The sequence below is a fragment of the Natator depressus genome, chromosome 2, assembly GCF_965152275.1.
Source record: "Natator depressus isolate rNatDep1 chromosome 2, rNatDep2.hap1, whole genome shotgun sequence".
In the NCBI taxonomy this organism is placed as follows: domain Eukaryota; kingdom Metazoa; phylum Chordata; order Testudines; family Cheloniidae; genus Natator; species Natator depressus.
The window spans coordinates 143676638-143690081 of NC_134235.1; the positions used below are offsets into that span (position 1 = coordinate 143676638).

The following is a 13444-nucleotide window of genomic DNA, read 5'->3' on the forward strand; positions in this document are numbered from 1 at the left end:
GCAGGCTAGGCAGTGCTGATGCCAAATTGTCTGGGGGTGTCACCCAGAACACAAATTTGAACTACAGACAGTACAGAGCCAATATTTGTAACTTTAAATACAAAAATGATACATGCATACAGATAGCATAATCATAACCAGCAAATCATAACCTTGTCATAGACATCTCACTTGACAACCCTTGTACAATATTTGCTGCAAATATATAACAGTGGTTGCAACAATTATCTATACGGTCACAGTTTGTGTCACAAGGTCACAGGAGGGGGAGCAGGTCTTTGTGGTGAAGGGAGGGAGAGGTGCCGGGGAGCCCCTGGGGACCAGGAGCAATGGGGGGACACCATACCCCCGGGGGCCAGGAGCACTAAAATGCAAGTTCACCCAGGGTGCCATTTTCCCTAAGGCTGGCCCTGGTGGTAGTCAGGGGAAGGGTCTTTGTATCCACCCTTTGCACATGCTAGGCCCAAGAAAAATCAGACCCATGTCAGTGGTAGACTGATGAGACAAAAAAGACCTGGTTCTTGAGATTAAAGAGGAGAATTGTGAACAAGACGGAGAATGAGATCATTGTCTGGGACAGATGGAGAGGAGGATGAGAAATGACTGGACTTGCAGACAGAGGAGGAAAAGAACAAAATAGGGATATAGTTGGGATGAATGATCAAAAATGCAGGCAGAGGAATCAGTATTTTAGGACCAGCTTATTCTTGTCTTCCTAATGGTTCTCCTTCTCAGAGGAGAAGGATGGGACTACCACTGGCCATTACTCCCTTGGTGCTTTGCTGCAAAGGAAACCCAAGAAAGGAGGACCATGAGGAGCCTAAGGGCTAAAGCACACTAAAGAAGTGGAATGTAAGTCACAGAGACCATCTGAGTTGGAGGCTGAGCTGTCTGATTGCATTGTCCTGACTATCCATATGACTCCGCAGGACCACTGTTCCTCTACAACCATTTGTTAGGAGACACGAAACTGCCTAGTGTCGGGGGCTGGAGCCATGTACACAGGTTCAGACAGCCTGGAGCTGGACTTGTTCTGACTTTTCTCAGATCATCTAGGCACTCTCACACCTTAAAAGATTGCAGGGGGCAGTCTCTGTGACTGAGGCTGTCTGTGCTGCAGTCTGAGACAGGGCAGAGGGCAAGACAAGCCTATTTTTGGGGGAGTGGCTCCAGTCAAGCCAATGGGGCTGCCGCATGGGGGGGCGCAAATTCTGTGCCTGCCCACAGGGGTGCCATTTCAGATTTTTCAGCGGGGAGGGGGAAAGACTTTAACTGTGATTTCAGGGGCTGATTAGGCAACTGAAAACTAGATTTTTTTTCAAATAATAACTTTAAAGTATCTGACAGAAGCACTGTAGCTAATCCCTATATCAAGAAAGAAAATTAAATAAATATCAGACCCACTCAGCTCCAATACTAACGTACTGACATCATGTGGCAAGTCATTTAATGGACACTGGTTAGGTTTAAAATTGTATATTCTTAGTCAGATGCACTTACTGAAGTCAGAAGGGACCATCGTGATCATCTAGTCTGACTTCCTGTACATTCCAGGCCACAGAACCTCATCCACTCACTCCTGTAATAGACTCCTAATCTCTGGCTGGGTTACAGAAGTCCTCAAATCATGGTTTAAAGATTTCAAGTTACAGAGAATTTGCTATTTACACTAGTTTAAACCTGCAAGTGACCCATGTTGCAGAGGAAGGTGAAAAACCCCAGGGTCTCTGCCAATCTGACCCAGGGGGAAATTCCTTCCAGGCCCCAAATATGGTGATCAGTTAGACCCTGAGCATGTGGGTAAGACCCACCAGGAAGATACCTGGGAAAGAATTCTCTGTAGTAACTCAGAGCCCTCTCTATCTAGTGTCCCATCTCCAGCCGTTGGGGATTTTTGCTACAGACAGTCGCCAGTGGGCCACATGCCATTGTAGGTAGTTCCATCATACCATCCCCTCCATAAACTTATCAAGTTCAGTCCTGAAGTTAGTTAGTTTTTTTGCCCCCACTGCTCACCATGGGATGCTGCTCCAGACCTTCACTCCTCTGATGGTTAGAAATCTCCGCCTAATATCAAGCCTAAACTTGTTGATGGCCAGTTGAAATCCACTTTTCTTGGAGTCCAAATTGGTGCTTTACTTAAATAATTCCTCTTCCTCCCAGGTATTTATCCTTCTGATGTATTTATAGACAGCAGTTGTATCTCCCTTAACCTGTTCTTTCACCACTGAGGGCTGCTCACCTCCTCCCCATACTGTGCTGCCCAGTGTAGCAGTCTGGTAGCTGACCTTGTCTGTGAAGAACTGACCTTGTCTGTGAAAACTCGTGGCAATCGGGGGAGGTCCTGGATGATTGTAAAAAGGCAAATATAGTGCCCATCTTTTAGAAAGGGAGATGGAGAATCCGGGGAACTACGGACCAGTCAGCCTCACCTCAGTCCCTGGAAAAATCATGGAGCGGGTCCTCAAAGAATCCACTTTGAAGCAGCTGTAGGAGAGGAAGGTGATCAGGATTCACCAAGGACAAGTCATACCTGACCAACCTGAGTGCCTTCTATGATGAGATAACTGGTTTTGTGGATATGGGGAAAGCAATGGACGTGATATATCTTAACTTTAGCAAAGCTTTTGAAACAGTCTCCCACGGTATTCTTGCAAGCAAGTTAAAGATGTATGGATTGGATGAATGGACTATAAGGTGGATAGAAAGCTGGCTAGATCATCGAGCTCAATGGGTAGTGATCAATGGCTTGATGTCTAGTTGGCAGCCAGGATGTAGTGGAGTGCCCCAGGGGTCGGTCCTGGGGCCAGTTTTGTTCAACATCTTCATTAATGATCTGGATGATGGGATGGATTGCACCCTCAGGCCCGGTCTACACTACAGCGTTAGGTTGAATTTAGGGTTAGGCTGATTTAAAAATGAACGCGTCCACACAACCAACCCCATTCCGTCGAGCTAAAGGGCTCTTAAAATCAACTTCTGTAGTCCTCCCTAGTGAGGGGAGTAGTGCTAAAATCGACCTTGCTGAGTTGAATTTGGGGTAGTGTGGACAGAAATCGACGGTATTGGCCTCCGGGAGCTATCCCAGAGTGCTCCATTGTGACAACTCTGGACAGCACTTTCAACTCTGATGCACTAGCTAGGTACACAGGAAAAGCCCTGGGAACTTTTGAATTTCATTTCCTGTTTGGTCAGCGTAGTGAGCTCAGCAGCACTCAGCAGCACAGATGACCATGCAGTCCCAGAATTGCAAATGAGCTCCAGCATGGACCAAAAGGGAGACACTGGATCTGATTGATTGATGGGGAGAAGAATCTGTGCAGGCAGAACTCCGATCCAAAAGAAGAAATGCAAATATGTTTGCCAAAATCTCACAGGGCGTGTTGGACAGAGGCTACCCCCGAGACACACAGCAGTGCCATGTGGCGTGAAAGTTAAGGAGCTCAGGCAAACCTAAAGGACAAAGGACAAAGGAGGCAAATGGTTGCTCCAGCTCAGAGCCCCATACATGCCGCTTCTATGAACAGCTGCATGCCATTCTAGGGGGGGGACCCTACCACTATCCCACCACTGTCTGTGGACACCTGCAAGGGGGGAGTCTCACTCCACACGGAGGAGGATTTTGTGGATGAGGAAGAGGAGGAGGATGAAGAGGAGAAGAATGCACGGCAGGCAAGTGGTGAATCCGTTCTCCCCAGCATCCAGGACCTTTTCATCACCCTGGAGCCAATACCCTCCCAAGGCATATTACGCATGCAAAAGTTTCGCAGCCACTGGGAATCGTCCCATACCTGCAACACTATGCGGTCCCACCAGTCTGTGCTTGTTTGCCGGGCCCAGAATCGGCGTTCCACTGTCTCAACCAGCCCCACTGTTGCCATGATGTCCCAATTGCCACAGCCCGTGCTTTCAGGAATGTCTATGTCCATGTCCTCATCAAAATCCTCCTCTTAGCCCAGTTCTGCATATACTCTAGGATAATGCGTGAGCTGTTTACAATGCTCACAACAGCAGCAGTGATGGTGAGCTGAGCAGGCTCCATGCTTGCCGTGGTATGGCATCTGCAGGAGAGCAGAGTTGCAGCGGAAGCAGTGGATGATGACAGTTAGCAGCCCTACTGCACTGTCTGCTGACAGTAGCACCTAGGACACAACTGCAGCAGTGATGGTGAGCTGAGCTGAGTAGGCTCCATGCTTGCTGTGGTATGGCGTCTGCATGGAAAAAAGGCATGAAACTATTTTCTGACATTACTTTCACTGAGGGAGGGGCGATTAACGACGTGTGCCCAAAACCACCCGCGACAATGTTTTTGCCCCATCAGGCATTGGGAGCTTAACCCAGAATTCCAATGAGCGGTGGAGATTGTGGGACCTGTGGGATAGCTACTCACTGTGTATCACTCCATAAGTCGATGCTAGCTATGGTAGTGAGGACACACTCCACCGACTTAATGCACTTAGTGTGGACATAGGCAATCGACTGTATAAAATCGATTTCTAGAAATCGATTTCTATAAGATCAACCTAATTTCGAAGTGTAGACATATCCTCAGTAAATTTGCGGATGACACTAAGCTGTGGGGAGAGGTAGAAATGATGGAGAGTAGGGATAGGGTCCAGAGTGACCTAGATAAACTGGAGGATTGGGCCAAAAGAAATCTGATGAGGTTCAGCAAGGACAAATGCACTTAGGACAGAAGAATCCAATGCACTGCTACAGGCTGGGGACTGACTAGCTCAGTGGCAGTTCTGTATAAAAGGACCTGGGGATTACAGTGGATGAGAAGCTGGATATGAATCAACAGTGTGCCCTTGTTGCCAAGAAGGCTAATGGCATATTGGGCTGCATTAGTAGGACTATTGCCAGCAGATTGAGGGAAGTATTATTCCACTCTATTCATCACTGGTGAGGCCACGTCTTGAGTACTGCGTCCAGTTTTGGGCCCCCTGCTACAGAAAGGATGTGGACAAATTGGAGAGAGTCCAGCGGAGGGCAACGAAAATTATTAGGGGGCTGGACACATGACTTATGAAGAGAGGCCGAGGGAACTGGGCTTATTTAGTCTGCAAAAGAAAGAGTGACGGGGGATGTCATAAATATAAAGGGAAGAGTAACCACCTTTCTGTATACAGTGCTATAAAATCCCTCCTGGCCAGAGGCAAAATCCTTTCACCTGTAAAGGGTTAAGAAGCTAAGGTAACTTCGCTGGCACCTGACCTAAAATAACCAATGAGGGGGGAGAAAAAGGCTTTTGTCTGTCTGTCTGTATGATACCTTTGCTGGGAACAGATCAAGGATGCAAGCCTTCCAACTCCTGTAAAGTTACTAAGTAATCTAGCTAGAAAATGCGTTAGATTTCCTTTTGTTTTTTGGCTTGTAAAATTCACTGTGCTGGAGGAAATGTGTATTCCTGTTTTTCTGTCTTTTTGTAACTTAATGTTTTGCCTAGAGGGATTCTCTATGTTTTGAATCTGATTACCTGTAAAGTATTTACCATCCTGATTTTACAGAGGTGATTCTTTTACCTTTTCTTTAAATAAAATTCTTCTTCTAAGAACCTGATCGATTTTTCATTACCCTTAAGATCCAAGGGTTTTGGTCTGTGTTCACCTGTACCAATTGGTGAGGATATTATCAAGCCTTCTCCAGGAAAGGGGGTGTAGGGCTTGGGGGGATATTTTGCGGGAAGACATCTCCAAGTGGTCTCTTTCCCTCTTCTTTGTTTAAATCGCTTGGTGGTAGCAGCATACGGTTCAAGGACAAGACAAAGTTTGTACCTTGGGGAAGTTTTTAACTTAAGCTGGTAAGAATAAGCTGATAAGAATAAGGGGGTCTTTCATGCAGGTCCCCACATCTGTACACTAGAGTTTAGAGTGGGGAAGGAACCTTGACATGGTGACAGAGCGGTGGGATCATTTTGAACCAGAAGCACAGCAGGATTTTAAAACGTTTTGTAAAAGGTGATTAAGATGTTAATGGTTCCAAAGAGGATGGAGCTAGGCTGTTCTCGGTGATAGCAGATGACAGAACAAGGAGCAATGGTCTCAAGTTGCAGTGGGGGAGGTCTAGGTTGGATATTAAGAAAAATGATTTCACTAGGAGGGTTGTGAAGCCCTGGAATGGGTTACTTAGAGAGGTAGTGGAATCTCCATGCTTAGAGTTTTTTAATGCCCCGCTTGACAAAGCCCTGGCTGGGATAATTTAATTGGGGTTGGTCCTGCTTTGGGCATGGGGCAGGGGTGAAAGGAAGGCGGTATGGGCCGGTACGGCATACCAGTAAAAAAGTGGCCGCCTGTAGTGGCCCGTACAGCTGACTTTAAAGCGCTGCTGTGGCAGGGCTTTAAAGGACCCTGCTTTAACATCGCTGCTCTTTTTGCGCCTCCCTGTTGGCGGCCTTGCCGGGTCCCTACTGGCAGGGCTGCCGCCGAGGGGGGTTGCAAAAGGGGCAGCGACCTTAAAGCGCTGCCACGGCAGCACTTTAAGCAGGGTCCTTTAAAGCGCTGCTGCGGCAAAAGAACCCTGCTTAAAGTGCTGCTGCAGCAGCGCTTTAACATCCCTGCTCCTTTGCCCCTCGGGCCACTGATGGGGTGGGCAACAGGAGCAGCTACCTGGGGTCTGCTATTTTACAGGGCCAGGGCTGGAGCCTCGGGTGGCGCGAGCGGGCTGTCTGGAGGACGCTGACCCCCCCCCCCCAGCCCCACTCTTCCGCCAGAGGCCCCACCCCTTCCAGGGGGGAGCCCCCCGTTCCAGTAAGAGACACATTTTACTTTCATCCCAGCAGGGGGTTAACTAGATGACCACCTGAGGTCTCTTCCAACCCTAATCTTCTATGATTCTCCCCTCACCCTTCTTTTGGTTAGGCTAAACAAGCCAAGCTCTTTGAGTCTCCTCTCATAACGTAGGTTTTCCATGCCTCAGATCATCCTAGTAGCCTTTCTGTGCATCTGTTCCAGTTTGAATTCATCTTTCTAAAACATGGGACAACAGAATTGCACACAGGACTCCAAATGAGGTCTCACTAGTGCCTTGTATAATGGTACTAACACTTACCTGTCTTTACTGGAAATACCTCTCCTGATGCACCCCAGGACTGTGTTAGCCTTTTACACAGCCGCATCATAGTCATCCTGTGATCAACCAATACACCCATGTCTTTCTCGTCCTCTGTCATTTCCAACTGATAAATCCTCCACTTATAGCAAAAATTCTTGTTGTTAATTCCTAAGTGCATGACCTTGCACTTTGCCCTATTAAATTTCATCCCATTTCTATTACTCCAGTTTACAAGGTCATCCAGACAATCTTGTATGATATTCCGGTCCTCCGCCGTATTGGCAATATCTCCCAACTTTGTGTCATCTGCAAATTTTATTAGCACACTCCCACTTTTTATGCCAAGCTCAGTAATAAAAATGTCAAATAAAAATCTACAATTACTTTCTATCATTTAGGCTACTTACTTTTTTCAGTTCACCAAGCTTGGAACAGATCATTTAACTTTAGGAAACATCCTAACAGCCCTTTCTTATCTTAATCACCTGCTAAACACTCTGTTTATAAATAAAATTCTGACTCCCTGCTTCAGGGGCGCAAGCTGTGAGCAGCAGTCTCCTGTCTCCCCTGCAGAACTCATTACCTTGCAGACTCGGGCTGCCTGCCTGATGCTTGCAGTTTGGGGGGCAATGCCCTCCGATGCCCCCCACCCCCCGCATCCACCCATGGACAAACCTTGTCTTAAAAGAGCCACAGACACAAAAATCTTTGTCCAGATACTTTGAGGAATGGAGAGGAGTTGGGGTAAACCTCTGTCCAGAGGCAGATTAAGATTTATTGGGAACCTGGACACTAAGAACATTTGGGCCCCCCACACCTCATTAAAACACAAATGTATCAAAATGCATTAATACAAAGACTCCATGCATGCCCTTAAAGTTTCACATTCCTTTTAAAGAGATTACATGTTGTTATTATTTTGATTCTGTGACATGTATCCCATCAAAAGTCCTTTTCACCACCATCTATTGAACTGAGTAGCAGCTTAGGAAACTAATTAAGCCAGACTTTGCTTATCATTCCCAGTAATATCTGTATGCAGCAATGGAAAAAATGTGCTACACTTAATATACTGCAAATGTCTCTCTTTACACTTACATTTTAGTAATATTATCACCTTATGTAACCAAAAATACAGGCATATAAAACATGACATCATATGAGGGTTCCGAAGGGAGCAAGGAGGATGTGCAGTGGATGGAGGGGCCAGGCAGGAGGAGGTTATCAAAGAGAGAATTGGAGAATATGAAGAAGTAGCAGGGTCAGAGGGGTTCTGCAGGGCCCGTGGAAGACTGAGGGGTGTGTTGAGGAATGTAGAGGAAAGCTGATAAATAAAGGGGGGATTGGGGAACTTGGGTGTGGGATGAGAGACAGAGGAGAATGAAAAAGAATGTGGGTGCAGAAGGGGAGCTGAGAGAGGCAAGGGAGAAGAAGTGGGAATGTCCAGGGGAAGGGAGCAGAGGTGAATGCAGAGGGTAGGTAGGAAACAGGAACCACTGGGGGAGTAAAGAGGGAGAATGTGAGAGGCCGGCACTGAGAGGTGAGCCAAGGCAGTGAAAAGAGTAGGGCTAGATTGGCAGCTCCCGAAGCCCAGGGGTTAGGGGAGAACAAGTAACATCGCCCCTCCAAGGACCAGCAGGAAGTGGGAAGCTGAGTGAGAACAAGCTGGGTTCTTAGGGGCTGGGCCATATCACTTCCTTCTCACAATTGACTGATAGCCTGAAAAGCTATCATAATGAATCTGTGGACCTTAGTACAAAATAAAATGCAAATTTTACTTAACATATATGTACAGTGTGTTAACTTTATATTAGTATACAATAGTGTTTGTCGTTAGAAACATAGCATTTGAAAACAGTTACCCACAATAGTAACTGGGATACCACAGTTTCACTCATAAAGAGAATAAGAAAAAACGGTGGCAACTGTCATACTTGTTGACAAGTGTTTCTTTTTTAACATTGAACAATCTACTATAGAATCATAAATAAGGCTAAGGAATCATTATGACTTTAAGCCTATTAATAAAAAGGTATCTCCTTTCTTGAGACTTTAACTTGCGATGATTAGATGTAAACACTTATGAAACTGAAGGCTATGGGTTTTAAAATCACTGTGCCTCTCCTTCCTTTCTGGTCACATTGTTCAGTGATATTATCCAGCCAAATAAGAGGTAAATGTATCAGTAAAAATCCTCCTTACTGGGATTTAGAGGTAAAACTAAGGTTTTATAAGTGTTCTATGGGAACTTATGCATGACACAGACTTTCATAAAATTTATTTTTCTGGAAGAAGTCTGGAACTCACTTATTAGTTCTGAATCTACTGGAATAGTTTTACTCTATAGCTGATAGTGCTAAATGTGTATTACAACTGAGTTTGCATAGGAGGAGTGGCCAGGAGTATTTCACAATCTGTTAGGTGATTAGAATTTTTAGGGCAGATTACCCCTTGAATGGCAGTAACTGGTAATGATGTTTTGTACTAACAGAACAAAGTGTTCAATGGAGCCTTGGCAGATAAGGCATTAATAAGTATCAGAGCTGACTTGGTTAATGAAATGATTTGCTGACGCTTCTTTTTGTCACTCGTCTGCACTTTCAAGTTTAGTGCCAAAGGTTCACTATATATAGCTGAAGCCAGCATTAAACGCTCCCATTTTATTCAGACCTATAACCAGCTACTTCTTCCCTTAAATCTTTTCTAGGGCAGTAATTTCAGCCAGAATGGTGAAGCTTCAGCTGCCCAACCCAGGCCTGGACAATAGGATACCTTCCCACGCAGAACTTGAAACCACTGAGAAAGAAGAGGCTGATACGAGACCAAAATGGGATAACAAGGTTCAGTACATGCTAACCTGTATAGGGTTTTGTGTGGGATTAGGAAATGTATGGCGATTTCCTTATCTCTGCCAGAGCCATGGAGGAGGTAAGTTTTTAATTAGCTTTCTAAGTATATCTATTTTGGTATATTGGTAATATCAAGGAAAATATTTTGTCTTTTGGAACCCATGCTTGATCAGATATATTGCTTATAGGTAACAGTACAAAAATGTTCTGTTTTTCATATTAAAATGCATGGTATATTAGAAATAATATAAATGCAATTTCTTACTTAACACATATATTGCAGTAACATATACACAGTAACCTGTATTAAGCAAACACTCAAGAGTCTGATAAAAATCACTTGCTTGATGGAGGTGGTTTTCAAATAAAAGCGATGCCATTATGTACTCAGATATTTTGAGGCAGTGTCTTAAGATAATAAGTTATCTAGTAAGGGGACAGACAGATTTCATTGTTACTAAATACTATAAATATAGTTTAATTTCACATTAATTTTTAAATATATTAAATATATTTTCATATGTAGTATGTATTTCTGAACATAGAAAGTGATCTAACAAACTGCACTTCAAGGGCATGATTCTGAGAGTGGCTGAGGGAAAACTACTGTTGACAGTATATAACACATCTCCAGGGGTTTACAGCTTAGAGGTTTTGATTAGCTTTGGACTGATACATGGTATATCTATGATGTCAGAATAAATACAAATTATGATAGTGGGGTGTAGCACCTCTAGAGTTAAAGTTGAGAATAGTTTACTGTTTAACAGCCAATTTTTCTAAGTGCTCCAAAATCCACATGCATACTCAGATTGCCTTGTAATTTACTATATCTCCTTGGTTTCAGGATAGCGGTCCAAATGTGAGGTCATTTGAACAAGAGATTCCTGAGATACAGCCCCCAGAAAATATTATTTCAATTGTTAGGGCTCCCACTTGCCCTCCCTTGGTTCTTGTTATGCAGACAGAAAGCAGAAGACCAGAGTCCGAAGTGCAGGCAATGTGATGTTTATTGGGGTTACCAAGCAAGCATAATCCACAGCTCTGTACACCAGCAGAGCTTTCTCCCGTTTCCCCTCCTCTTTCTTAGCAGGCTCAATTATACCTGCAGTGCACGTCCTTGGCACCACCCCTTAAAATTTGTAATCATATTCTGTTTTGGGTGGTCGTGAGTCTGGGAGCTTTGGTACCACCTCTTTTGTACCCCATTGGAGGAGTAGGGAGTGAGTTTGTGTCCTGGGCAAGGCCACCTTTTTCTTGTTTTTTAATGTTTTTCCCTCCCATCCCCCTTGCCCCTCCCAACTGGTTGCTTGACCTTATCTCGGAAAAGGAGTTGTACATTCATATATCAAACTCCCACCATATCCAGCAACACTTTGACTCTAATCCTCATTTTTTCTCATTATACTAAAAACTGCATTTGGCTAGGCAGAAGCAACACACCCTGTCTTTATTCTTTGTTCACACGTCAGAAAGGATATAAGAATATCAAAAGTAAAATGGGTTAACAAAACCCCAAATTCCATCTCAGACAAATATACAGGCCTGAATGCTGTATCACTATCACTAACATCAATTTTTTACAATCATCAATTTTTTGCACAAATCTGGGGCTCAGACTATGGCTCTGATTTTCCCCACACCAATAATATCTAGCTGGATTTGATTTCAGTTAGTAGCTGGCACCCAGAGTCCTTTTAAGGAAAAAAATATTTTAAAAGTTTTTCAGGGAAAAGATTGGATCTACAGTGTATATCACGCTTTGGCACTATGCCAGAGCATCTGGACTGAGACCCTGTAGCAAACCAGAGTGTTTGCAGACAGCATGCTATCAGAGTTACTGGTTGGTTCAAGGTGACCTGCTGTGGCCATTGAACTTGAGCCACACCCGTGTACTGGAAGATTAAGTCCTGCCCTCAGTAGCTTTCTGAAAATGTATGTTAACACTCTTCTTGTGTTCTGCTCCAGAGAGGCAGGGACTGTGTAAATGGGCTTCCTTTAAAAATTTTGCTGTAAAAACAAAATTTCTGGATAAAAGTGTTAGTATTTCAAAGTGGTCTAATATTATTATGCATACTGATACGTTCTGAAAATTGTTATGCCTCATAAGGGCCAGGTCACAGTATGGTTCAAGTTTGTAGTCCTTTGATCCAGGAATTCTTCAGATAATGCCTTCCCCACCCCCCACGCCTCCATCAGGAGCTGCTTTTAATATTCAAATAATTCTAAAATGCATGTGCATATGGAGGTTGTCTTGCAATTTGGTATGCCGCAACAGGGACTGGAATAGAGTTTGTGGTGCAAATGTGGGATCGTTTGGTTAAGGGATTCCTGAGACACAGCCCTCCCTAAAATGAGATGGTTATAACATTTTAGAGGCAAAGCTATAGAAAATCTAAGGGTCTGATCCATTTATACCATGGACTACCCCTGACATTAACTATTGAATGTTACCAAGAACCAGTCTAGAACTATTTCAAAAATTATTGCATGCTAATAGCTTTAGCACCTTTGCTTACATACAGTTTACATCTGTGAGAGTTATTGCTTCCTCAGAAACTCCTTGGTGAGCACTACTCTCTGAACAATACAGTGGATTAGAGGCGTTAATACTGCTTGTTGTATGCTAAGACTATGAGTTCAAATCCTTTTCTCTGGAGTTTTCCATCCTATGTACATTAGTATTTTCAACCCATCTTTTGTTTGGCATCTGGGGCCACAGTGTGGTAGTATGAGTAGTGTGTGCAATTTTGAGGAAGTTCAGCAACCCATGGATGTATCTCCAATGCCATCTACATATCTATCCAAGTCCCACCCTATGACAATTTGGATGGGCTGCATTGTGTCTGGGATATGAAGCCACGTATGACTGTGTTAGACTGGAATGACATGGGAGGGACTATTTGCCACATTGACAATGGCACCAGAGAGGCCAGCTCAAGAGTCCCAGTCAGGCCAAATTAGTTATTTGCTGGGATAGACAATAGGCCTCACAGAGTGGGTCTGGATCAGGCATGAGAAGGGCTTGGCACAGGCACACAGTGCCAAGACCAGGGTGGAGAGCCCAGAATAGACATGTTTAGTCTATGTACCAAGCACCCAGGGATGATACAAGGATGAGAACAGGCACACTTGGTGTATGTGCAAAGCACTCCGTGCTCAGATTGGAGTGTATTCAGAACTGGATCCAATTCAAGGTCCGGGCCCTGTTCTTTAAGGCCTGTAGCAGCCTGTAAACAGGCTACCTGCAAGACTACCTCTTCCTTCATGAACCTCACAGAAAACTCAGAGTGTTCAATTCTTGATTTAACCAAGTGTATGTTCAGTATTGCTGAGAGGAGTGGAGAGGGAAGCATGAGCCCAGCATAATTTAGGCCAGCCTAACAGCTGCTCTAGGACTCCTGTGCTGCTGAGGATCGGGAGGAGAATTATGTGCTCTGCCTCACCCTCTGTTTGGATCTGACCCTCCTTACTTGCTATGGGTGGGGAGAGTGCGTGGCATAGAACAATCTGTGCTAGTTTTATGCCAGCTGAGTATTCTG

At 44.5% G+C, this 13444-nt stretch overlaps 1 protein-coding gene across 1 annotated transcript in view; it reads left to right on the forward strand.

The window, feature by feature from the left end:
• Nucleotides 1-9677: 9677 nt before the first annotated feature.
• Nucleotides 9678-13444, forward strand: part of LOC141982751 (sodium-dependent neutral amino acid transporter B(0)AT1) — an 84399-nt gene continuing 80632 nt past the window's right edge. The window contains exon 1 of the mRNA XM_074945082.1: nt 9678-9981. Within this exon, the coding sequence (XP_074801183.1) occupies nt 9780-9981 (202 nt within the window). The 5' untranslated portion in view covers nt 9678-9779. The remainder of the gene's footprint in view (nt 9982-13444) is intronic.